We start from the raw sequence: 27791 nt of genomic DNA, 5'->3' as shown, positions 1-27791 counted from the left end.
ATTGTGTGCAATTCTGGTCACCACATTACCAGAAGCATATGGAAGTGTTGGAGAGGATGCAGAGGAGGTTAACCAGGATGCTGCCTTGTCTGGAGGTTATTAGCTACGAGGAGAGGTTGGAGAAACTCAGATTGTTCTCACTAGAGCGATGGAGATTGAGGGGCGACTTGATAGAAATTTACAAAATTATGAGTGGCATGGACAGAGTAGATAGTCAGAAGCTTTTTCCCAGGGTGGAAGAGTCAATTACTAGGGGACATAGATGCAGTTTACGGCTATCCTCCTCGCTATTTACCACCCTACCAACTTCCGTGTCATCCACAATCTCCTTGATCATACCCCCTACATTTAAGTCCAAATCATTTATGTACACTACAGACAGCAAGGGCCCAGAGACTGCACCTCGAATACTGTGTGTGGTTTTGGTCTCCTTATTTAAGAAAGGTTGTAATTGCATTGGAGGCGGCTCAAGGCAATCGGAAAGAGTCAGCATGGTTTTATGAAAGGAAAATCATGTTTAACCAATTTATTGGAGTTTTTTTATAGGAGTAACATGCACAGTGGATAAAGGGAAGCCTGTAGATGTACTGTAATTGGATTTCTGGAAGGCATTTGATAAGGTGCCACATCAAAGGTTATTAAGGAAAATAAAAGCGCATAGTGTAGGGGGTAACGGATAGAAGATTGGCTGGCTGGCAGAAAGCAGTGAGTATGCGTAAATGGGTCTTTTTCTGATTGGCAGGATGTGATGAGTGGAGTCCCACAGGCGTCTGTGCTGGGGCCTCAACTTTTTACGATTTGCATCAATGTAAATTGATGCTAAGATGAGGGGAGTGAAGACATGATAGCTAAATTTGCAGATAACACAAAGATAGGTCGGAAAGTATGTTGTGAAGAGGACATGAGATTGCAGATGGATATAGATAGGTAGAGTGAGTGGGCAAAGATCTGGCAAATGGAGTTCAATGTCGGAAAATGTGAAATTGTTCACTTTGACAGGAAAAACAAAAAAGCAAAGTATTACTTAAATGGAGAATGGCTGCATAATTCTGAGGCACAGAGGGTTCTAGTACATGAGTCAAAAAGTTAGTATGCAGGTACAGCATGTAATTAAGAAGGCTAATGGAATGCTATCCTTCATTACGAGAGGGATTGGACATAAATGTAAGGATGTTATGCTTCAGTTATACAGGGCATTGGTGAGATCGCACCTCGAATACTGTGCGCGGTTTTGATCTCCTTATTTAAGGAAGGATGTAAATGCATTGGAGGCGATTCAAAGGAGGTTTACTAAGTTGATACCTGGAATGAGTGGGTTGTCCTATGAGGATAGGTTGGACAGACTGGGCTTGTTTCCACTGGAGTTTAGAAGAGTGAGGGGTGGTTTGATTGAAGCATACCAGATCCTGAATGGCCTTGACAAGGTGGACATTGAAAGGATGTTTCCTCTTGTGAATGAGTCCAGAACTACGGGCACTGTTTTAAAATTAGGGGTCACCGTTTTAGGACTGAGGTGAGGAGAAATTTTTTCTGATGGTTGTGTGAATTTGGAACTCTGTCTCAGAAGGTGGTGGAAGCGGGGTCATTGAATAATTTTAAGGCAGAGGTTGATAGATTCTTGTTAGGCAAGAGAATCAAAGGATATCAGGGTTAGATGGCAATGTGGAAATTGAAACACAAGAAGATCAGCCATGATCTTATTGAATGGTGGAGCAGGCTCAAGGGGCCGAATAGTCTACTCCTGTTCCTGTTTATTATGTTCTTATAAGCCCTGCGGAACCCCACTGGAAACAGACTTCCAGTCACAGAAACATCCCTGTACCATCACCTTCTGCTTCCTGCCTCTCAGCCAATTTTGGATCCAATGTGCCACTTTGCCTTGGATCCCATTGGCACTTACTTTCTTGACCAGTCTGCCATGAGGGACCTTATCAAAAGCCTTGCCAAAGTCCATGTAGACCACATTAAATGCATTACCCTCATCAACTCGTGGCCCAGATCTTCCAGTGTCCAGTTAGTCAGAGGCCAGCGCACCACCCAAGATGCACTATGGGACCCTTCGGAAGCCCCAACGTAATGAAATTCCTGGAAAGTTTGAACTTATGGTGGGCAATTACCCTGTTCCCTGGGACCCTCCGAAAATATCTCCAACTCTGAGTTCGATTCGGAGATTTCAGATGGTTCCGACTCAGTTACCTGGATAGTTACCCAGGAAATGTTAAGACAAACACCGTCTAACGCCTGGGCAACTTTAAAACTGACCTTGCACAGTTGCTCACACTGACTACTCCCCTGCCCCTCTACCTGACTCTCCCTCCTCTCCACCCCTTCCATCCGATCCACCCCTACCCCTGACGCAGGCCCACTGCAAGTCCCAACGTGATCCGTCCTCCTCCTTCCCCCCCAAACCTCTAAGCTATGCTTCCAATTGTCTGATCTTTTTGATCAAGTTCTTCATGGCTCGGGTAGTAACCCACAGATTGTTTTCTTTGTAGTTCTGTCTTTAATTTAATTTAAAAAGCCCCTATTGCTCATATGCCTTCAGCAGAACCTTTTTAATCGGACCTATGTTGTTGGTGTCTACGTAGACCACGACAATTAATCTTTCCCCCTCCCACTCCAAGTTCCTCTCCACCCCCAGGAGACATTCTTAACCCTGGCCACACAGCTTTTAGGACTTATTCTCTTGGCTGCAGGAAACAGTATCTAATCCCCCTAATTACACTATACTATATTCCTTTTAACTCCTCCAGCTTGAATGGCTCCCATGCCACAGTTTTCCCATCCTGCCTGTAGTCCCTGATCTTGTCTATACAGGTTGCAAGAGCTACGTACCTGTTGTACAAGTGCAAGGCTGAGGCTCCTCTGGTGCTACTTTCTGGATCTTCATAGTCACACCCCGCCAGTCCCTGCCTGTGGAACAAATCTAGAATGCTAACCAAGACGGTGTGATTGCTTCATGGAACAAAGTGTCCAGATAACTTACTTTTTTGCACCACAAGATCCAAACTTCGGACTCCAGCTCATCACCCCTGAGCTGAAGCTCCTGTAGCTGCAGGATGTGCATATGTGATTGTTGTGGATCACACCTGATATCCACCAGAATTCTCATGCTACAGCTGCAACACATCACCTACCCTGTTGTTTCTACTGTATTTTAATAACTAATTAGGTATTCAAATCTTAAAATGTCACTCAATTGTCTATAACTTTGATGTAAGTAACAGCATTGCTTAATATTTTAGGTCTTTACTGTAACTTATCTCACAGCCTAATTTAACCCTAAAACAGGAACAGAAAATGCTGGAAAGGCAGCATCTGTAGAGAGAGAAAAACAAAGTTAATGTCTCAGATCTGTGGCCTTTCGGCAGACCCGGGAAAAGTTAGAGATGTAATAGGATTTGAGGGAGGGGGAGGTGGGACAAGGCTGAAATGAAGGTCTATGATCAAGTGGGAGGCAGGAAAAATTGAATTACAGAAGGAGGGCCAAAGGGAAGCATGATGGGGGCAAGAAAAGGAACAAAGAATCAAAAGACATGCCTAGGATGGGTGTGGTAGTTGTGTCTGAAAGGAAAAGCCACAGAATCTTTACAGTGCAGAAGGAACTCATCAAGTCTGCACTGGCTTTCTGAAAGAGCATTCCACTTAGCCCCACTCCCCTGCCTTATCCCCGTAACCTTGCACATTCTCTCTTTTCAGATAGCAATCCAATTCCCTTTTGAATACTTCGATCGAACCTGCCTCCACCACCCTTTCATCCGGCACTTGTCTGCCCAATCCACCAACATGTCCATGTCCCATTGAAATTCAAGACTATCCACGTCACATTTGACAACGTTTCCAATCTTTGTATCATCTACAAATTTTGAAATCATACCTTGCACACCACATTAGGTCATTAATATATCAGGAAGAGCAAGGGTCCCAACAGTGACCCCTGGGTAACTCCATTACAAATCTTCCTCCATTCTGAAAAACATCCATTTTTCACTACTCTGTTTCCTGGCACTCAGCCAATTTCTTGTCCAAGTGACACCATCCAAGACAAAGTAGCCCATTTGATTGGTGTCCCATCCACCAGCTTAAACATTCACTGCCTTCACCATCGAAGTACAGTGGCAGCAATGTATATACTATATATAAGTGCAAGAAAACTGAAAAAAACTGAATCATGCAAAGAAAAGGAAAACAAAATAGGATAAGGGCCTGAAATTGCGTTTTGTCATGCCATCTGATTTTCAGAAGCTTCCAAAGGCAGCTCAAGTGAAAGTGATTGAGCTTTTAGTTATGACCCTGGTACACAGTAAATGCCTCACGGGCTTAGAGTAGGTGGTCAGGACTATTACTCTATAAACTTCATTTGGTAGGCCAGACTTACTCCTTTGTTCCCAGATTGATGTTCAAAGTCTGCTGAAGGCTACACTTGCTTTGGCAATTCTTGCATGTGTCTTGTCATTTGGGAACATGCAGCCAGGATTTTCTTTAATTCTTTCATGGGATGTGGATATAGGACAGCATTTATTGTCCATCCTTAGTTGCCCCTGAGAAGTTGGTGGTGAGCTGCCTCGTTGAACTGCTGCAGTCCATGTGGTATAGGTGCACTCAGTGCTGTTAGGGAGGGAGTTCCAGTGACAGTGAAGGAATGGTGATATAGTTCCAAGTCAAGATGGTGTGGGCTTGGAAGGGAACTTGCAGATGATATTTTCATGCGTCTGCTGCCCTTGTCCTTCTAAGTGGTAGAGATCCTGGATTGCAAGGTGCTGTAGCAGGAATTTTGGTGAGTTGCTGCAGTGTATCTTGTATATGGTATAAGCTGCTGCCATTGCATGTCGATGCTGAAGGGAGTGAATGTTTAGGTTGGTGGATGGGAAGCCGATCAAGCAGGCTACCTTGTTTTGGATGGTGTCAATTTTCTTGTGTTGTTGGACTCATTGGACTGCACTCATCCTGGCAAGTGGCCGAGTATTCAATCATGTCCTGACTTGTGCCTTGTAACGGGTGGACAGGCTTTGGGGAGTCAGGAAATGAGTTGCTCACCTCAGAATTCTCAGCCTCTGACCGCATGTAACTACAGTTCAGTTTCTAAGCAAAGGTAACTCCCAGGATGGTGTTAGTCAGGAATTCAGCTATTGTAATGTCAATGAATGTTAAGGCACTTGGGTGGCATGAATGTCATTCACCACTTATTATCCCAGGTCTTGCTGCAAATGGACACAGACTGCTTCAGTATCTGAGGAGTTGCAAATGGTGCTGAACATTGTGCAAACATCAATGAACAGCTCACTTCTGACTTTATGATGGAAGGAAGGTCATTAATGAAACAGCAGTAGATGGTTGGGCCTAAGACACTACTTTGAGGATCTCCTGCTATGATGTCCTGGGACTGGGTTGATTGGTCTTCAACAACTGCAACCATCTTCCTTTGTGCTGAGTATGACTCCAACCAGTAGAGAATTTTTCCCCTGATTCAGAGAGTTTTTCCAGGGCTTCTTGATCCCGCACTTGGTGAAATGCTGCTTGACGTTAAAGGCAGTCACCCTTGCCTCGTGTGTGTGTGCCTCTCAAGATAAGGGTTAGTTTTTAACAAAACTCCAAAGTGAAGGGGTTGAAACATGAGGTTTGATTTAGCAGCTGTGATGGCTTGTGAAATCAGATAGTGAGAGTTTTCCTTTGTAGGTGGACTCGATAAGCAGAGCAGATGCTGGGAGAGAATAAAGGCTCCTCTCTTTACTGGAAGTTAATGGTTGGGCCTAAGACACTACTGTGAGGAACTCCTGCTATGATGTCCTGGGACTGAGTTGATTGGTCTCCAACAATTGCAACCGTCTTCTTTTGTGCTAAGTATGACTCCAACCAGTAGAGAATTTTTCCCCTGATTCAGAGAGTTTTTTCAGGATTTCTTGATCCCGCACTTGGTGAAATGCTGCTTGATGTTAAAGGCAGTCACTCTTGCCTCGTGTGTGTGTGTGCCTCTCAAGATAAAGGTTTTTAACAAAACTCCTTAAGTAAAAGTGATAAAAATGCAAAAATTAAAATGCAGATGAAGAAAAAAGATACTTAAGGATGAGATTTCCAATCAGTCTCTGTGAGATATCATTGTGGACCTGTTGCTTGAATTCCTTCTTTCCAAAGTGAAGGGGTTGAAACATGAGGTTTGATTTAGCAGCTGTGATGGCTTGTGAAGTCAGATAGTGAGAGTTTTCCTTTGTAGGTGGACTTGATAAGCAGAGCAGATGCTGGGAGAGAATAAAGGCTCCTCTCTTTACTGGAAACTGCAGGGACCGACACTTGGAGATTGCCTGATTTATTTTCAGCAGACATGGGATAATTTTTCTGGATACTTTACTCTAACTCCCAATAGCTGGAAACCCCAGCTCTCCCGTGTGGCTCATGGCTGGTTCAGCTAAGAGCTCTGTGCTGATATTGTCTGCCACACAAAATGGCTTCTTACAGCCTCTATTATACAGTTCAAAAATGCAAGAATGGCTGATATGTTAATTCAGATGAGTTGTTGTTCCACAAAGCAAAGAAGTTAATTTCCATTTAGTATCAGAGGAGTCATGAGTTTTCACAACTTTAGAAAACCCCAGTGTTCTATTTGAGGCTCATTGACTTTCAAGTTTTTTGAGATGAGTATAGTCTGTTTCCTCCATCTGGCTGATTGCAGTTCAATCCACCAGAGAAGTTATGTGATTTTTGGGAGCCATGTTTTTAAAGCTCCTTTGTGCCCATTTTTTAAAAGGAGATTACCGCTTGTTACAAAAATCTATAATATAATTACTCATTCATGACACTTTGCAGATGATTGAGAGCAGGAGGAGGTAGAGATGGATCATCTGCTCGGCACTTCTGGCTGAATATAGTTGAAAATGCTTCAGCCTTGTCTTTTGCACTGATGTACCTTTCATTGAGGATGGGGCTATTTGTAGAACTCCTCCTGTTAGTTGTTTAACTGTCAAACACCATTCAAAACTGGGAGTGGCAAGGCTGCAGAACTTTGATCAGATCCAATGGTTTTCACAGAATCACAGAACCACAGTGCAGAAGAGGCCCTTCGGCCCATCGGGTCTGCACCGACACGTAAGAAACACCTGACCTACCTACCTAATCTCATTTGCCAGCACTTGGCCCATAGCTTTGAATGTTGTAACGTGCCAAGTGCTCATCCAGGGACTTTTTAAAGGATGTGAGACAACCCGCCTCCATCACCCTCTCAGGCAGTGCATTCCAGACTGGCACCACCCTCTGGGTAAAAAAGTTTTTCCTCACACCCCCCCTAAACCTCCTGTCCCTCACATGTGTCCCCTCATGACTGACCCTTCAACTAAGGGGAACAGCTGCTCCCTATCCACCCTGTCTATGCCCCTCATAATCTTGTGCGCCTCGATCAGGTCGCCCCTCAATCTTCTCTGTTCCAGCGAAAACAACCCAAGTCTATCCAACCTCTCTTCATAACTTAAATGTTTCATCCCAGGCAACATCCTGGTGAATCTCCTCTGCACCCCCTCCAGTGCAGTCACATCTTTCCTATAATGTAGTGACCAGAACTGCACATAGTACTCCAGCTGTGGCCTCACCAAGGCTCCAACATGACCTCCCTACTTTTGTAATCTATGCCTCGATTGATAAAGGCAAGTGTCCTGTTTGCCGTTTTCACCACCCCACTAACATGCCCCTCCGCCTTCAGAGATCTATGGACACACACGCCAAGGTCCCTTTGTTCGTCAAGACTTCCTAGTGTCATACCATTCATTGAATACTTCCTTGTCAAATTACTCCTTCCAAAGTGTATCACCTCACACTTCTCAGGGTTAAATTCCATCTGCTACTTATCTGCCCATCTGACCATCCAGTCTAAATCTTCCTGTAGCCTAAGACACTCAACTTCACTGTTAACCACCCAGCCAATCTTTGTGTCATCCACAAACTTACTAATCCTACCCCCCACGTAGTCATCTATGTCGTTTATATAAATGACGAATAATAGGGGGCCCAGCACAGATCCCTGTGGTACGCCACTGGACACTGGCTTCCAGTCACTTAAGCATCCTTTTGTCATCACCCTCTGTCTCCTACAACTAAGCCAATTTTGAATCCACCTCATCAAATTACCCTGTATCCCATGTGCATTTGCCTTCTTTATAAGCCTCCCATGTGGGACCTTGTCAAAGGCTTTGCTGAAATTCACATAAACTACATCAACTGCACTACCCTCATCTACACACCTGGTCACCTGCTCAAAAAATTCAATCAAATTTGTTAGGCGTGACCACCCTCTGACAAAAAGCCATGCTGACTATCCCTGATCAAACCTTGCTTCTCCAAGTGGAGATAGATTGTCTCCTTCAGAATTTTCTCCAATAATTTCCCTACCACTGACGTGAGACTCGCTGGCCTGTAGTTCCCTGGCTTATCTCTACAACCCTTCTCAAATAGCGGATCCACATTAGCGGTTCTCCAGTCCTCTGGCACCTCCCCCGTGGCCAGCAATGAATTAAAAATTTGGGTCAGAGCCCCTGCGATCTCCTCCCTTGCCTCCTTCTGCAGTCTGGGACACAAATCATCCAGACCTGGAGTTTTGTCCACTTTTAAGCCTGCCAACACCTTATCACTCCCTATATCAATTTGCTCAAGAACCTCACAGAGTCTCTCCCCGAGTTCGATACCTTCATCCTCATTCTCTTGGGTGAAGACGGATGTGAAGTATTCGTTCAACACTACAATGCCCTCTGGCTCCACCCATAGATTGCCTCCTTGGTCCCTAATGGGCCCTACTCTTTCCCTGGTTATCCTCTTCCCATTGATATACTTATAGAATATCTTTGGATTTTCCCTACTTTTACCCTTTCTCATATCCCCTCTTTGCTCTCCTAATTGCTTTCTTAAGCTCCACCCTGCACTTTCTGTACTCCACTAATGCCTGCGCTGGTTTGCTTCCCTTGTACCTGCTAAAAGCCTCCCTTTTCCTTCTCATCGTATCCTGAATATCTCTGGTCATCCATGGTTCCCTGGGCTTGTTACTCCTTCCTATTACCCTGGAGGGAACATGTTGAGCCTCTTCCCTCCCCATTTCCTTTTTGAACCCCCCTCCCCCCCACTGTCCCTCTGTAGACTTACCCACAAGTAGCTGTTCCCAGTCTACCTTGGCCAGATCCTGCCTTATTTTACTAAAATCTGCTCTCCCCAAATCCAAAACATTTTTTTGCAACTTGTCTATTTCTTTGTCCATAACCAGCTTAAATTGTAGTCGCTATCACTAAAATGCTGCCCCACCATCACCTCAGCCACGTGTCCGGCTTCATTCCCCAGAATTAGGTCCAGCACTGCGCCGTCCCTTGTTGGACCCTCTTCGTATTGACCTAAAAAGTTCTCCTGTACACATTTCAAGAAATCCACTCCATCCTGCCCCTTAATACTATGTCTATCCCAATTAATGTTGGGAAAGTTGAAATCACCTAACATATTTGCCCTATTATTGTTTTTATACACCTCCACAAATTATGCACATATATGCTCCTAAATTTCCCGCTGACTATCTGGGGGTTTATAATAAACACCTAACAATGTGGCTGCCCCTTTTTTATTCCTAAGCTCTACCCACAAAGCTTCATTTGATGCCCCCTCCAAGATATCATCTCTCCTTACTGCAGTAACTGACTCCTTAACTAATAATACAATGCCTCCTCCTCTTTTACCCCCTCCCCTGTCTTGCCTGAAGATTCTATATCCCGAAATGTTGAGCTGCCAATCCTATCCCACCCTCAACCCCGTCTCAGTGATGGCTGCTATATCGCAATTCCACGTGTCAATCTTCACCCTTAACTCATCCGTTTTACCTGTAATACACCTGGCATTAAACTAGAGGCCATCCAGCCTTGCCTTACTCCCTTGAAACTTAATGCAGCTGTACTCCCTCTGACTTGATTGTCTTACTGTATTATGATGTGTCCCTATTCTGTTAACATTCTGTGTCCCCTCCCCCTGCCGAATTAGTTTAAACTCCTCCCAACAGCACTAGCAAACCCGCCTGCAAGGATGTTAGTCCTGCTCTGATTCAGATGTAGATTGTCCCGCTTGTACAGGTCCCACCTTCCCCAGAGATAGTCCCAGTGATCCAAGAATGTAAAACCCTCCCTCCTGCACCAACTCTTAAGTCATGTATTCATCTGCCCTATTCTCCTATTTCTGAGCTCGCTAGCACGTGGCACTGGGAGTAATCCAGAGATTACAACCCTTTTTAATCCCTGAATTCTTGATCCAAGACCTCATCCCTCTTTCTACCTATGTCATTGGTACCAACATGTACTATGACCTCTGCCTTATCATCTTCCCCCTTCAGGATGCCCTGCAGCCATTCAGTGACATCCTGGACTCTGGCACCAGGGAAGCAACACACCATTCTGGAGTCACATTGACGGCCACAGTAGCGCCTGTCTGTTCCTCTGACTATAGAATCCTCCATTACTTCTGCTCTTCCTCCCCTCCGGTACAGACAGGCTGCTTGTGGTGCCAGAAGCTTGGCTCTGTCTGCACTCCCTGGAGTGCAAAATAGAATAACGATTTGCAAGCAGGACCCCAGGGGACTCCTGAACTACCTGCCTGTTTTTCTTGGACCGCCTGGTGGTCATCCACTCCCTTCCTTCCTCAAGTCCCTTCAGCTGCGGTGTGACCACCTTGCTAAACGTGCTATCCGTGATCTCAGACTTGCAGATGCTCCACAGTATCCCCAGCCACCGTTCCAGCTCTGAAACCTGAGCTGCCAGGAGCTGCAGCTGGACACACTTCCTGCACACTTGCGGGCCCCGGGCACTGGAAATGTTCCCGGCTTCCCGCATGGAGCACGAGGAGCACAACATGGCTTTGAGCTCTCCTGCCGTAACTTATCCCTTTAAATTAAACCTTTTAAATCAATTACTCTTGGGCCCTTCTTTCCTGATCCTCATTTTGGGAATGCTTAGCTCTCTATTGCGTGCTGCTTCTGCTGTTTGGCATGCAAGTAGGTCCTGTGTTGTAGCTTCACAAGCTTGCCACCTCATTTTTCAGTATGCTGCTCCTGGCATGCTCCTCCCACTCTTCATTGAACCAGGGTTGATCCCTTAGCTGGATAGTAATGATGTAGTGAGGAATATGCTGGGCTACAAGTTTATAGATCGTTGTTGAATACAGTTCTGATGGCCCACAGTGACTCACGGATGCCCAGTTTTGAGCTGCTAGATCTGATCTGAATCTATTCCATTTCTCACGATGTTAAAACAAAATGGATAGTATGCTCAGTGTGCAGACAGTTCTTATCTTCGCAAGGACTCCTCAGTGGTCACTCCTACCTATACTATTATGGACAGATGCATCTACAACAGGTAGGTTTTACGCCCTTGTTGGTTCCCTCACCATCTATTGCAGACACAGTCTGGCAGATGTGTCTTCAGGACTCTGCAGACTTGTTCAGTAGTTGGTCTACTGAGCCTCTCTTGGTGATGAACATTGAAGTCCCCAACCTGGAGTACATTCTGTGCCCTTGATACCCTTCATGCATCCTCCAAGTGCAGTTCGGAATGGAGGAGTACTGACTCATCAGCTGAGGGAGGGTGGTAGGTAGTAAACAGGCGATTTTCTTGCCCATGTTTGATATGATGCTATGAGACTTCAAGGGGTCAATGTTGAGCACTTCCAGGGAAACTCCATTCTGATTGTATACCACTGGGCTGCCGCCAGTAAGACAGAACATACCCAGGGGTGGTGATGGAGGCTCTGGAACATTGACTGTAAGGTATGATTCTATGAGTATGACTATGTCAGGCTATTGCTTTACTATTGCCTGGGAACAGATGTTAGTAAGGAAAACTTTACAGGGTGTGTCATGTTGTTTTCAGTGTTCCAGGTGGTCCATCCAGTTTGAGCAGCTTCCCATCTATGTGATATCTGATATCAATGCCAGGATCACCATCATGGGAGGCATCAGAGAGCAGGGTGGAGAAAAACATGCTGAGGGTTGACATGAGCACACAGCCCTATTTAACTCCACTAGTGACTGGGAATGGGCCAGATGACTCATTATCATCCAGGACACATCCCGGAGAGTTTTTTAAGCCAGTACATAGAAGGTCCTACAAGAGACACAAGGTCCTGGACTTAATTTTAGGGAATGAAGCCGGGCAAGTGGTAGAGGTCTCAGTGGGGGAGAATTTTGCAGATAGTGATCATAACTCCATAAGATTCAAGGTTGTTATGGAAAAGGTCAAGGTTGTTATGGAAAAGGACAAGGATGGGCCAGAATTCAGAGTTCTAAATTGGGGGAAGGCCAATTTTAATAAGATCAGATATTATTTGGCCAGAGTGGACTGAGAGCAGCTACTTTGAGGTAAATCTGTGTCAGAGCATTGGGACTCATTCAAGAAGGAAATAGGGAGACTATAGGGCCAACATGTTTCAGTAAAGAAAAAGAGTGGGACCAACAAATCCAGGGAATCCTGGATGTCAAGGAATATACAGGATTGGATAAAGAGAAAAAGGGAGGCTTATGGCAGCTACCGAGGACTCAAAACAGCGGAAGCCCTAGAGGAGTATGGAATGTGTAGGGGAAACTTAAAAAGGAAATCAGAAGAGCAAAAAGGCGGCATGCAAAAACATTGGCAGGTAAATAAAGGAAAGTCCAAAGTTATTTTACAAGTACATTAAGGGTAAGAGGATAACTAGGGAAAGAGTAGGGCCCATTAAGGACCATAGTGGTAATTTGTGTGTGGGAAAGAGTAGGGCCCATTAAGGACCATAGTGGTAATTTGTGTGTGGAGCCGGAAGATGTAGGTAGGTTCTAAATGAATACTTCGCGTTGGTGTTCACAAGTGAGAGAGACGACATGGGTATGGAAATCAGGCAGAAGGACTGTGATATAATTAAAGAAATTAGCATGGAAAGGGAGGAGATTCTAAGTGGCTGAATCTTTAGGCCCGGATGAAATGTATCCCAAGCTGTTGAGAAAGGCAAGGGAGGACATGGCAGGGCACTGGCAATAATTTTCAATACCTCTCTGGCCGCAGGAGAGGTGCCAGAGGACTGGAGGACAGCCAGTGTTTACTGTTATTCAAGAAGGGAGGAAGGGATAAACCAGGGAACTACAGGCCAAGTCAGTCTAACCTCAGTGGTGGGGAAGCTATTGGAAGCAATTCTGAGGGACAGAATTAATCTACACTTGGAGAGGCAGGGATTAATCAAGGACAGTCAGCATGTTCAGGGGAGGTCATGTCTGACCAATTTGATTGAATTTTTCGAAGAGGTAACCAGGTGTGTAGATGAGGGCAATGCATTTGACATAGTCTACTTGGACTTTAGCAAGGCTTTTGATAAACTCCCACATGGGAGACTGATAATGAAGGTAAGAGCCCATGAGATCCAAGGCAATTTGGCAAATTGGATCCAGAATTGGCCGAGTGGCAGGAAGCAGAGGGTGATGGTCGAGGAGCGTTTTTGTGACTGGATGCCTGTGACCAGTGGGGTTCCACAGGGATCAGTGTTGGACCCCTTGCTGTTTGTGGTATATATAAATGGATGTGCACTTGCGATGCAATGGCATACAAGGCTATGGACCCAGTGCTGGGAAATGGGATTAGAATAGTTAGGTACTCATTCGACCGGTGCAGACTCGATGGGCTGAAGGGCCTTTTTCTGTGCTGTAGAACTCTATAACTCTGTGACATGCGAGCATACCATCATGGAACTGTCGAACCGTTGTGATGAATTTCTCAGGGCAACCAAATTTCTCCATTTCCTTCCAAAGGCCCTCATGACTGACTGTCAAAGGCCTTGGTCAGGTCAATAGTGATCTATGTTCTGTCCTTCGAATTTCTCCTGGTACTATCTAACTGCAAACACCTCTTCAGCGATTCCTCGACCGTTTCAATATCTACTTTAAAAACTGAAAGTATTAATTTGTTTATTGTAATCTGTATTTCCATTAATATATGATCACCAAAATAACAAACCTACAATTCCAGCATTAAAAGGAAAAACCTACCGTAAATGATATTAACATTCCAAATGTGGGGAACTAGCCTCATACTGTAACTGAATATTATTTGGCATTTTAAGGCTATTTGCCTAGTGTTTCTAATTATTTCACTACATTTGTTCTGTTGCAGAGGATGCAGCTATCAATAAACATTGTAAAGAAAAGGAAAATAAAATAAAAGTGGCTCCCTTGGATGGAGATGAACACCCGAAGAAGAGAGGGCAGCAAATTCTATGCAAGAGAAAAATGGCTGCTGAGACAAAAGAGAGAAGGAAGAAATTTTTTTTAAAAAAAACTGCTTGAAAGAAACCCTTCCCTGTTGTGTGACTATAATATATAGCCAGGTGTTGTCTATGGATGATCAGGTTACCCATTTTATAGTTTTATATTTGTAAAGTGGACATGTGGAGTTCAGTGAGATATTGGGCTGTAACTGCTGAGCCCCCCAGTGTCAAAATGGGGGAATACCCCAGGATGCCCTGGGGAATCCTCTTCGGAAGTTCCCAGGTAAGGCTGGCATGGCAATTGCCTGAAAGTGCAAACTTCCCATGGGCAATTGCCCTGTACTGGGACCCATCCGAAAGTGCGACTTAAATTGCAAACTTCAGATAGTTCCGACTGGGTTATGCCAATAGTTACCCAGAAGACGTTAGAAGAATTAAAACCTGTTCTAACTTCTAGGTAACTATTGTACAGACCCACACCAACCCTCCCACAGGACTCCCCCGCACCCACACCCACTCAGTTTAAAGCAGAATAACTCACCTGTTTGGCATTTGTACAGAGTTTGGCTAAAAATACATTTAAATGTTCTTGCCTTAACCAAACAATGTGTGCCTCACGCACCTACTGTGATGCCTTGTTGTAGTCAGTATGCTAAGTTTCAGATTGTTATTTAAAATATTTCTCCAGACTAATAAACATTTTTTTTTACTACTTACAGCTATGTGAAATGTGTCCAGATCCTTACTTCAAATTCTTAGTGACAATTCTGAAAGCTGGAATAATTCCCAGAAGTTTTAAGTCACTGAAGCAGTCTTGTGTTGTCATCAAGCTGTAATTCTTGCACTGACACAAATCTCGAACTTCAAAATAAAAACAACAAACTGCGGATGCTGGATATCCAAAACAAAAACAAAAATACCTGGAGAAGCTCAGCAGGTCTGGCAGCATCTGCGGAGAGGAACACAGTTAGCGTTTCTGTTGAAGGGTCATTCGGACTCGAAACGTTAACTGTGTTCCTCTCCGCAGACGCTGCCAGACCTGCTGAGTTTTTCCAGGTATTTTTGTTTTGTTTGGTCATGAGGCTAAGATACTGGAGATTGATGCTGGGGCAATCAGCATTCTGTAGGGAAATGGCTGTCTCAATCCAACAATTTTTAATTGTGAAAGATATAAACTTAGGTCCAATGAGAGACACCGGTAATTGCTAACACATTCCTCCTTAATGTCTATGATTAGGTGGCCCTTAAATTAGTTTCTCTTAAATTAGCCCAATTAGATGTGACGATGTTTTGATTTCAAACTCATGGATTCCCTTTCAAGAAATCAGCTTAACTAAAAAGGTCCCATAAAAATTGATAGCTGGTTTCACGCGATTTGTTTCCAACATTATTAATGTGATTTGTTATAAGTATCACATAAGTCGGTTTGACAAGGAAATTATGAACTAAATACTAATGGGTGGCAACATCCTCATAACTCATGAACTTGCCATTGCACAATGTACCATTTATAACTTCAGAGAAAACATGTTAAGGGTTTATTTCATTTGCAATGGTGCAGCAGTGAGCAGTCCAACAGTGCAATCATATGTATTTATGTACATGTATGCTATAGCATATTGACTAACTTGTTATGTCCATTCAAAGTTAGCAATGAGATTGCACTGAGCATAGGATCAGTTATTCATTTTGCACTATGCATATAATTGCCATTAAACAAAAAGTTAATGTATTATTTCCCATGGGCAATTATCAGTTTAATAAATTTTTAACAGTATTTATCATGGTTGCTCATAGAGAAAAGGGTAGTTAATTATTTAATATATACACCAGTCCATTCAAACCGTACATTTTACATATGAATTCAATGAAAGTTTAATGTACAAAACGCTATGTTATAAACTAAATCACAGTACTTCACAAAATCAAATAATTGCAATTTGTCCTTTTTTAAGAACGAGGAATTCTGGTAGCAGTAATCACAGAATCACACACGGCCTCCATCGGGTCTGCATCGACACATGAGAAACACCTGACCTACCTACCTAATCCCATTTGCCAGCACTTGGACCATAGCCTTGAATGTTATGATGTGCCAAGTGTTCATCCAGGTACTTCTTAAAGGATGTGAGACAGCCTGCCTCCACCACCCCAGGCAGTGCATTCTAGACCATCATCACTCTCTGGGTAAAAAGTTTTTCCTCACATCCCCCCAAAACCTCCTGCCCCTCACCTTGAACTTATGTCCCTCGTGACTGACCCTTCAACTAAGGGGAACAGCTGTTCCCTTCCACCCTGTCCATGCCCCTCATAATCTTGTACAACTCGATCAGGTCGCCTCTCAGTCTTCTCTGTTCCAACGAAAACAACCCAAATCTATCCAACCCCTCTTCATAACTGTTTAATTCCAGGAAACATCCTGGTGAATCTCCTCTGCAACCCCTCCAGTGCAATCACATCCTTCCTATAATGTGGCGACCCGAACTGTACACAGTACTCCAGCTGTGGCCTCACTAAGGTTCTATACAATTCCAACATGACCTCCCTACTTTTGTAATCTATGCCTCGATTGATAAAGGCAAGTGTCCCGTATGCCTTTTTCACCACCCCACTAACATTACCCCTCTGCCTTCAGAGATCTATGGACACACACGCCAAGGTCCCTTTGTTCGTCAAGACTTCCTAGTGTCATACCATTCATTGAATACTTCCTTGTCAAATTACTCCTTCCAAAGTGTATCACCTCACACTTTTCAGGGTTAAATTCCATCTGCCCATTTGACCATCATGTCTATATCTTCCTGTAACCCAAGACACTCAACTTCACTGTTAACCACCCAGCCAATCTTTGTGTCATCTGCAAACTTACTAATCCTACCCCCCACATCGTCATTTATATTGTTTATATAAATGACAAATAATAGGGGACCCAGCACAGATCCCTGTGGTACGCCACTGGACACTGGCTTCCAGTCACTAAAGCATCCTTCTGTCATCACCCTCTGTATCCCACAACTAAGCCAATTTTGAATCCACCTCATCAAATTATCCTGTATCCCATGTGCATTTGCTGCCTTTATAAGTCTCCCACATGGGACCTTGTCAAAGGCTTTGCTGAAATCCATATAAACTACATCAACTGCACTACCTTCATCTACATGCCTCCTCAAAAAATTCAATCAAATTTGATGAGGCATGACCTCCCTCTAACAAAGCCATGCTGACTATCCCTGATCAAACCTTGCTTCTCCAAGTGGAGATAGATTGTCTCCTTCAGAATTTTCTCCAATAGTTTCCCTATCACTGACGTGAGACTTGCTGGCCTGTAGTTCCCTGGCTTATCTCTACAACCCTTCTTAAATAGCGGAACCACATTAGCTGTTCTCCAGTCCTCTGGCACCTCCCCCGTGGCCAGAGAGGAATTAACAATTTGGGTCAGAGCCTGTGCGATCTCCTCCCTTGCCTCCCTCAGCAGTCTGGGACACAAATCATCCAGACCTGGAGTTTTGTCCACTTTTAAGCCTGCCAGCACCTCCAATACCATGTCACTCCCTATATTAATTTGCTCAAGAACCTCACAGTCTCTCTCCCCAAGTTTGATACCTCTATCCTAATTCTCTTGGGTGATATGGTAAGCCCAGGTAATATAATAAGTTGCCCGATTCTTTTCCTAAACTATTGGTGCCTAGATGCACCAATTTGTATTGAAATCTCAATATCACCAAGTTATACTTCATTATGTCACTGATAACTTATGTAGCGCCTTCAATGTAATAAAACATTCTAAGGCACTTCTCAGGCGCATTATGAAACAAAATATGACACAGCTACATAAGGATCTGTTAGGTTAGATGACCAAAAGCTTGGTCAAAGCGGTAAGTTTTAGGAATGCTTTAGAGAGTGAAACAAAGTTAGAGAGGCAGAGAGGTTTAGGGAGGGAATTTCAGAGCTTGGGGCCGAGGCAACAAAGTCTCAGGATAAGGGGGCAATCATTTAGGACTGAGATAAGGAGAAATTACTTCACTGAAAGGGTTGTGAATTTTTAGAATTCTCTATTCCAGAAGTCTTTGGATTCTCCATTGTTGAAAATATTTAAGGCTGATCTCACAAGGAATTAAGGGATTTAAGGGAGCAGGCAGGAATTTGGAGTTGAAGCCCTAAATCGGGCATGATCATATTAACAGGCAGAGCAGGCTTGACAGGCCAAATGGTCTACTCCTGCTCCTATTTTTTTGTTCTTGTTCTCGAAGGTTTGGCCACCAATGGTGAAGTGCCCAAAATAACACTATAAATATTGCATTGGTTTGACAAGAACTTCATTCAGCAAATGTTTATCTTCCATGTTAATCCAGGACAACGAAAGGATGTCCCAAAGCATTTCACAGTAGTAAGTAGTTTTGAAGTCATTCTTGTAATGTAGAGGAATATGACAGTCATTTTTTTCAAACAACAAGGTCCCACAAACAGCATTGGGATAAATGGCTAGATGTTCAGTTTTAGTGGTTTTCTTTTGAAGAATAAATATTAACAGGACAGCGAATATTCTTCAGTAATTCTTTGCATCATGCCAAGAATATTTTCAATCCACCTGTGAGGATTGGTTTAACGTCTCATTCTAAAGATGACACCTCCAACAATGCAACAGTCAATCTATCTCGTCAGCTTATTTGCACTCAATCTAGTCAGTTTAAAGCAGAAGCGGAATGTAGCTTGCAGGAGGTGACATTGTGAACAAGCAAAAATTGAATATCCTTGAAATGTTGGAACATTTCAGGAGGCTCAGGTTGGGGATAAAATCAATAGTCACTTAGACAAGTGCCAGATAAATAGGGAAAGCCAGCATGCATTCATTAAGGGAAAAATCATGTTTAACTAACTTGCTGGAGTTTTTTGAGGAGGTAGCAGAGAAGGTTGATAAGGGAAACGCTGTTGATGTGGATTTTCAAAAGGCATTTGATACAAGTGCCACACAACAGGCTTGTGAGCAAAAGTCTAGGTCATGGGATAAAAGGGAAAGTAGGCACTTGGATAAGAAATTGGCTGAGTGACAGGAAACAGAAAGTAGTGATAAATGGTTGTTTTTAAGATTGGCAGAAGGTTTGTAGTGGAGTTACCCAGGGGTCAGTGTTGGACCCTTGCTCTTCCTGATGTATATTAATGACCTAGACTGTGGTGTGCAGGGCATGATTTCAAAATTTGCAGATGATACAAAGATTGGAAATATTGTCAACTGTGATACGGATAGTCTTGAACTTCAAAAGGACATAGATATGTTGGTGGATTTGGCAGACAGGTGGCAGATGAAGTTCAATGCAGAGAAGTGTGAGGTGATTCATTTTGGCAGGAAAAATATAGTGATACAGTATAAAACAGAGAGCCTCTAAAGGAAGTGCAGGAATAGAGGGAGCTTGATGTATACTTACATAGGTCATTGAAGATGGCAGAGAAAGGATCTTAGGCTCTATTAATAGGGGCATTGAGTACAAGAGTAAGGAGGTCTTGTATAACTTGTATAAGACACTAGTTAGGCCTCATCTGGAGTACTGCATCCAGTTCTGGGTGCCATACTTGAAGAAGGTTGTGAAGGCATTGGAGAAAGTACAGAGGAGATTCACAAGAATGATTCCAGGGATAAAGAACTGTAGCAATAACGATAGATTAGAAAGGCTGGGACTCTTTTCCTTGGAGTAAAGAAGGCTGAGAGGAGACTTGATAGAGGTATTCAAGATCCTGAAGAGTATGGACAGGGTAAATAGTGAGAAACTGTTCCCACTCAAGAGAGCATCAAGAACTAGAGGGCACAGATTCAAAATACTTGGCAAAAGGAGTAAATGTGATGTGAGGAAAAGGTTTTTCAACCAGGGGGTGGTTGGAGTCTGAAACAAATTGCCTGAAAGGGTGATGGAGGAGGTTTGAGTCAGGTATTCAAAAAGAGAATTGGATTGCTGCCTGATAGGAGAGAATGTGCGAGGTTATAAGGATAAGGCAGGGGAGTGGGACTAGGTGTTTCAGCAAGCCAGTGCAGACTCGATGGGCTGAATGGCCTCCTACACTGTAAAGATAACGTGTACCCTAAGACTTCCACTCCATAAATGTGCAGCTGGTAAACACAATATTTCTGGGGAGCTACCATGATGTTTTCATCTTGTTCCCTGTTGTCTTTGGACCTGCAGACAGACTTAAGGGAAGGCAAAGGATACTTCAAGCTTGACTGTTGACATTACTCAGATACCCAACAAATGATGCCCAACATCACTACAACAAATTACATATGACTACAAAGCTATTGGCATGCTCTGAAGTTGCTACAGATGCCTAGTTGGATTTCCAATACACACCAGCCAAGATGTCCAGGATGGTGATGGTGTGCTGCTCTTTGCATATTACACAGCAGCAAGGTTTGAACCTGTAGTAAGGACAATGCAATGAGCTCCAATCCACTTCAGATGTTTCTGAGGAGGAGGAAGATTGGGAGCAGGAATTTTATGGAGCCTGCAAGAACAAGAAATGTGGTGGAAATGTGAACTTAGTTAGGCAGGAGCTGAAATTTCAATTTCCTGACATTGGGTTGAGATGCAGAGTCAGTGGTGTGTTTGTGGTGTGGTGGGCCTCACAGGTCCTGTGGCGGGGTTCCTGCCTGTAATAAATCTACATGCTCTGAATACTCATTTTATTGATTTTTTTTATTATGTCTTACTTTCAAGATTAAGTTAGCTGCACACGAGAATCTTGTGGCACACGGTTCATGATCATTTACAGGTGGAGCGCAACATTCAGCTTTGTGCACTTGTACTTGAGGTTAGTGGTTTTCTTTCTTGAACTCTGCAGCATAAGGGAAGGCAACAGTGGAAAGGATGTTTTGCTGCAGGCTCTGGACCAGCAAAAGCAAATTGGCATTGGGCTTTGAAAGGTTGGGGTTTGGACATATGGAGGGTTGCAAGGGAGGACAAAGAATGGGATTAGGTTGCATGGAGGTGTGGAGAAGGGAAGGACCTAGCATCCTTGGTATGATAGTAATGGGGTGGGCGATTAGTGTAGGTGAGGTGAATGAGGGTCCTAAAGGACAGGGTTGGTAATATCAACATTGATGTCCTGTAGGTCAAATTGAGATTGCTGGGTGGTGGAGGGAAGAGTCACAGTCCTAACGAGGAGTCAGGTTCACTAGAGGGGTGGGGGGGGTGTTGGTGTGCGGTTCAGTGTCATGATTGGGTAGTCAAACGTCTCACAGAGTGGACAAATACAGTAAGGCTGATAACAGGAGGGTTTAGAGCCAGAGTGGGCATCTCGATGGGAACAGGTTTAGGCACAGGGGGTGAGAGATGGAATGTCCAGGTCAATTATGATAGGGTTCAGGGTTACAGAGGAAAGGTGCAAGATTATGTTGGATAGACCAAGGCTGGTGGAGGCAAGTATGAAGGTGGAGGGTGGAAGATACTGGATGGGGTTTGGAAGGTTACACTTGTCATCCTTTCTGGCTCGTTTTAAACACGTGGGGATGCCAAGATTGCAGATTGAAGTGCAAGGAGGCCAGTGTTGGGTGGGTGAAGATTTGGATGTGGACAATGTGAGAACTTAAGAAACTTACTGCTCATTAGTTTGATGAATGGAAACCATGAACAAACATGTTCTTATCTCACTGTCTGTCTTCTTAGCACAGTTCAATTGCTGTGTCTCATTCACCAATATTCCTGCAACCTTGGGAACAGTAGGAGAGAATGCACCAAAGGAGGGCTCTTGCCAGCCCATAGAGGCCACAATTCCTGCAGCAGGCAGCAGCAGAGGGGGAGGCTGGTCAGGATGCAGCCATCCAGGGAAGGCATCAAAGGCAGATACTAGCATGTCAATGCATCCTCAGAACAAGAATTAACTAACTGCAGAGATCTGAGGCAATGACTGAGGATGTCCCAGAAGCTGGGATCGTTTAGCAAGTCCTGCAGCCATGTTGCTTTGGTGGGAACCCCAAGCCAAGGACTATCCATTGCAGACATGATTGATGACACCAGTGAGGCTTCCCCAAAATGCAGCAGCGATACAATCAAGCTCATGCCTCCACCAGAGTCATCATCAAACACACCATTGGCTCACTGAAAATGTGCTTCTGCTGCCTTGAACAACTTAGAGGGGCTCTGCAGTATGCAGCACAGAGAGTGTCATGAGAGTGGTCTGCTGTGCACTGCTCAACCTGGCCATTCTATGTGGACACAACAGGATGAGTGTGAGAAGCATCACTCCTCCTCAAAGAGGATTAATTGTATGAGCCTGAGGAGGAGACCATGAATCTGAATTACCTTATAATGTATGTCAGAACCATCAAGAGACATGCAAGGGATACCGGGGACAACCTGATCTATACATGGTTCGCCCAAGTGTGAGGCAGCTACATGACCGTCTTCCCATCAGGAGAACTCTTTTGCCTTCCTGTGATGTAGACCTACCCGCTCATCCTCCCTTGCATCCTCCACTCCCCATCTGTAAACCTGCATCCTCTGCCATCTAGAACAGGCTACCTAGAAAAGTTCGACCCCGGAATACTGACATCTGTGCCAAAAACTGTCAGCCTATCATGACCCTGCTCCATCTTTAAAGTGCTTTGAATGCACCTATACCATCTCAGTTATACCTGTTGAGAGTAATCTGGACAAATCTACTTTAGAGTGCAGGGGGAATCACTGAGTCTGGATCTTGTGCATTTCCTACAAACTGGTGGGTACAAAATTGGAAACTTACATTCAATAAACATTGCACAGAAACACAAAACATCTTCCTAATAAAGGCAATGTCCCTTACTCTTCTGAAACCATCAGTGTGTGTTAACCTTGAAGCATGCCATTGAATTTAGCTTTCAGAGTAAAAAAAGTCTCCAAAAATGATAACTATTTACACATGAATATGGCAAAATCAATATATTATGCAGTATTTACAAGCAATAAATATTTTCATTCACCACCTGTGCCACTTTTGTGCTCTTAACAAGTCTTATGTTGATGGCATTAGGGTTGGGCAGAAAAATTGTGACTGTGATGCAGAACCTCTCTGTTTGTCCAGGAGGCTCTTTTGTAGCCCACCTTTAGCTGCAGCATTGTTGATTGATGGTGGATTTTGCCAATGAAAAGCTTCCCATCACAGGACCGCGTGTGTCTCTCATGCACAGCACCAGCGCTTTAAATTTTAATTAGAATTAGGTGGGAATCAACAATAAGCAAGAGAGTGGAAGTGGTGCACATTCCTGCTCTGCAGCTAAAAATGGCACACTACAGTTAAAATTCTGTCCTAGGAGTAGGAAATTGATAAGGGCAATGCATTACTAGATGCTCGCCCTGCTGTCCAGGGTACCCTTATTAATGCAAGCTTCACTCAAGCTGTACCAGTGAATTGACATCCACTCTTGCCAAGCCCATCATGCCACTGGCACAAAGCAGTCCTTGAAACAAATGACCACTTCTTGCACAATTTCCCCTGCCTCCCCACCACTGGTTCCTGTCAATTCATGTCTTCCTATTCATTGCTAAACAATTTAAAAGACATAAGATTAATATTTAGGGGATTGAACTAAACAATAGAAACATCACAATATAACATTTTTCATACATTCTTGTGCAACTGCAAAGCTTTCCTCTTCCATTCCATCCACCCCATCCAGGGATTGCATGACACAACCCCTATGGTTTCAACAGGGTTAGGTGCAGGCTGCTGCAAATGGGAATTTTCTTGGTTTGTATCTGAACTACCTCTGCCTTGAAGGACTCCTGGTGCTTATTTACCGTTTTCATGGTCAATATCGTTTTTCCAGTCTATCTATGCTAAATCCTTTCTTGCTTTGGGTATTTTCATCTTTAATTTCGCTAAATCTGATCACTATTATCCAGATGTTGTCCCACAGAAAAGCACTCCATTTGCCCTACTTCATTTCCCAGAACAAGATCCAATACTGCCTCATTCCTCATTGATCTCGAAACTGATTAAGAAAACATTTTCGCACACACTTTAGGAATTGGTCATCCTACTTGCCATTTACTGTTTTGTTCCCAGCCTCTATTAGGATAAATGAAGTCCCCTACTATTACTGCTCTACTATTCTTTAAATTTCTCTCAAACCTGCCTTCAGATTTGTTCCCTTTATCCCCTTTCACTATTTGGGGGCCTTTAATAAAATAGTGAACATTTCTGATGAAAGGTCACAACCTGAAATTAATTCTGTTTCTCTCTCCACAATGCTGCCAGATCTGCTGTGCATTTCCATAATTTTCTATGTTTATAACAATTCCATTTCTGTTCCTTAATCAGTATTTCTATCCCACTACACCTTTTTTTGCTCTATATCCAACCTATTAAACCAGGAAGGATTAGTCCCAATTCTAGTCCATGTTCAAGTCATGTCTCCGTTATAGCTACATTTGACAACTTGCACCTGTAACACTCCTCACGTTAATACATATACATTTCAATGTCATTTTAGTCTGCTTCATTTTATTTTTCTCTATTTACTTGCCACTCTTTCTGTGCCATTCATTATTCCATTATTTTTTTTCCTTCCTGGTTTTCTAGGCTTCTCATCTCCATTGCTGTGAACTGGTGCCCCCTCTCCTTTCCAAATTAGGCCCTCACGATATTCATGCAAATAAGCTGGACTGTTTAAGGTTATAGGGTCAGCAGTATGATCATTTTGTGGGTAGAAGTGCTTTTCCACTGATAGGAACACACATTAGAAAATCCAGTTCTAGGAGTTTGCTAATAGCTTAAGCTTATAAGTGGCAATTAATCCAGCTGAATCCCCTGCCATCAACACCTTGGGGTTTCCATTGACCAGAAACTTAATTGGAAAAGCTATATAAATACTGTGGCTATAAGAGCAGGTCAGAGGCTGGGAATTCTGTGTTGAGTAACTCAGCTCCTGATTCCCCAAAATCTGGGCACCATCTACAAAGACAATCCAAGAGTGGATGAGTGCAGCTCCAACAACATTCAAGAAGTGCATTGCCATCCAGGACAAAGCAGCCTGTTTGATTGGCACCCTATTCACCACCTTAAGCATTCAACCCCTCCACCACCAGCACAGTGGCAACAGTGTGTACAATCAAAAGTAGCAACTTGCCAAGGCTCCTACAACAGTACCTTCCAAACCATGACCTCTACCATCTAGAAAAATAAGGGCAGCAAACACATGGGAACTGTACCACATGCAAGTTCCCTTCCAAAGCAAACACCATCTTAACTTGGAAATATATCACCATTCCTTCATTGTTGCCGGATCATAATCCTGGAACCCCTGCCCTATCAGCACAATAATTGCACCATTTCAAGAAGGTGGCTTACCTTCTCAAGGGCAATTAATAATGGACAATAATCCTTGCCAGCGATGACCACATCCCATCAACAAATAAAAAGATAAAACCAGATTAACTCCTTCCCCTTTTCTAAACAGGAATGTAATATTTGTTACCATTCAGTTGCCTGGCAAAATTCCTCTTTCCAGATATTTTTTTGAAAAACTGTAGTTGGCGGTTTCCCTCCGTCCTGTCTAATCTCTCTCAGTATACTGTGAGGTTTACCATCCAGGTGTATGACCTTTTCACCTCAAAGTTAAGGCAGTCACGTTAGCTTTTTTTTAAATACTGTTTTCAGTGGCCTTGAGTTGAACTTCTTCCCTCAGCACTCAGCTCCAAATAATGTTGCACTGCAAATTGCTGGAACTGTGAGTTGATAATGGTGCAACTGGGAACTTGGGTGAATGACAGTCTGTCACCTTAATGAAATTTAGGAATTTGAATCATTTCTAGGCATTATTTAAACAAAATTTTAACAGCCAATTGTACGAAGGAAAATGTGCATGTCTATGTTTCTTTGCCCACGTGTCAGTGTCAGCTATGGCTCAGTTATTAGTGCTCTTGCCTGAGTCACATGATTCTGGGTTTAAGCCCCACTCCAGGGCTTGAGCAGGAAAATTAAAGCTGACGGTCCACTGCACTGAGGGAGTGATGAGACATCAGATGAGACATTTAACTAAGACCCAATCAGTCTGTCCCCCATGGCACTATTTCGAAAAGGAACAGGGCAGTTCTCCCCAATGTTTATCCCCCAATGAAAGACAGATTATCTGGTTATTATCGCATTGCTGTTGGTGGGAGTTTGCTGTGCACAACTTGGCTGCTGTGTTTCCTACATTACAATTCTAAAAAAAGTACTTCATTATCTATAAAGTGTTTTGAGACACCTGGTGGTCATTAACAATGCTATATAAATGCAAATCTTTAGTTTCTTTGGGACATGTTTGAATAAGACAGCTCTGTGTTCAGATTTTTTAAATTCAGGAACTGAAGGAAGCTGCTGCCTACATGTCAAAACTAAGTGCAGTAGTAGTCGGGTAAAACGATGCCCTCCCGCCATCACCCCCCGCGCACCCACCGCCCCCCCCCCACCCATTGCATTACACCGGCTGCCATGTTTAAAAGGCAGCCAACAGCACAGCGCTTATCGCTACCAGCTCACCACTGCTGCCCGGAAAACATGGCCAGCAAAGGAAAAATAACCGCAGCCCCCCGGTTTAATGATAGGTCCCTCGAGAAATTGCTGGATGCTGTGGAGGCCGGCTGGGATGTCCTGTACCCTTGCTCCAGTCACAGGATGGACAGCAACCTGACTAATCAAGCTTGAGAGGCAGTGGTCAGTGCCAACGCCCTTCAGAAGAGGATACCACCCAGTGCCACAAAGGGTGAATGATCTCCTCTGTTCCAGCAGGGTAAGTCACTCTTTTCATCACTCTCAACTCATACACTCACAAACCCAGCACATATTCACAGGGCCCTCACTCACTGCCAGTTCAAGGGACATCACCATTCACTCTCTCACACACACCCTCATTGCCCTCAGCCCATCCATGGGACCACTCACATGCCAGGCACATCTATCATCTGGAAAAACTCAGCAGGTCTGGCAGCATCGGTGGAGAAGAAAAGAGTTGACGTTTCGAGTCCTCATGACCCTTCGACAGAACTGCTGAGTTTTTCCAGGTAATTTTGTTTTTGTTTTGGATTTCCAGCATCCGCAGTTTTTTTGTGTTTGTTTTTGTTTACATCTATCATCTGGCCCGGCAGGTGTCCTGCTTACACTTTCTCCATCTGTATCCATGAAGGACAAGACAGAGAGGTTGCAGACCATTGGAGGAATGCCCAAAATCAAGATCCTCACCGACTTTGAAAACAGAACCATCCAACTGTCTTATTCAAGCATGTCCTGTGCTGACGGTCAGGTCGGCAGTGCTCTACCAAGTGAGGGTCCAGCAATGCAACATCCATCAGACAACCATGCTGTGAGTGATGTGTCCTGTTTCACAGGCCACTGCCACGCACTAATTATCTCCCCTTGCTTTCGCAGGCACATCTGCCAAACAACCGACAGAGTCCATGACCCAGGGCTTTCAATCAAGCACCGGATAAACCTCTGAAGGCACCCTCCTCGAAGTTCCATCACAGTGTTCACCCACACTCTCCACCAGTGCAGAGACACACACCTTGGTGGAACCTAGCTCTAGAATAAGCACAGGATCACATACTGGTAAGCACAGTGCA

The 27791-nt window shown here is 43.9% G+C and overlaps 1 protein-coding gene and 1 long non-coding RNA gene across 5 annotated transcripts in view; both read left to right on the top strand.

Annotated features, from left to right (window-relative positions):
- The window catches only part of pak1ip1 (PAK1 interacting protein 1), an 81441-nt gene extending 66499 nt beyond the window's left edge, over nt 1-14942 (top strand). For all 4 annotated transcript variants that reach the window (XM_041183868.1, XM_041183869.1, XM_041183866.1 and 1 more), the window contains one exon: nt 14133-14942. In XM_041183868.1, coding sequence (XP_041039802.1) covers nt 14133-14305 — 173 coding nt within the window. In that variant the 3' untranslated portion in view covers nt 14306-14942. The remainder of the gene's footprint in view (nt 1-14132) is intronic.
- Nucleotides 14943-18088: 3146 nt separating this feature from the next.
- Nucleotides 18089-23003, top strand: LOC121276503. The gene is made up of 3 exons (XR_005942668.1): nt 18089-18613; nt 20400-21024; nt 21879-23003. It is a non-coding gene; the product is annotated as an uncharacterized LOC121276503 (long non-coding RNA).
- The last annotated feature ends 4788 nt before the right edge of the window (nt 23004-27791 follow it).

Source organism: Carcharodon carcharias, chromosome 3 (assembly GCF_017639515.1).
Source record: "Carcharodon carcharias isolate sCarCar2 chromosome 3, sCarCar2.pri, whole genome shotgun sequence".
Taxonomy (NCBI): domain Eukaryota; kingdom Metazoa; phylum Chordata; class Chondrichthyes; order Lamniformes; family Lamnidae; genus Carcharodon; species Carcharodon carcharias.
This window is presented reverse-complemented; position numbering and strand designations above follow the sequence as displayed.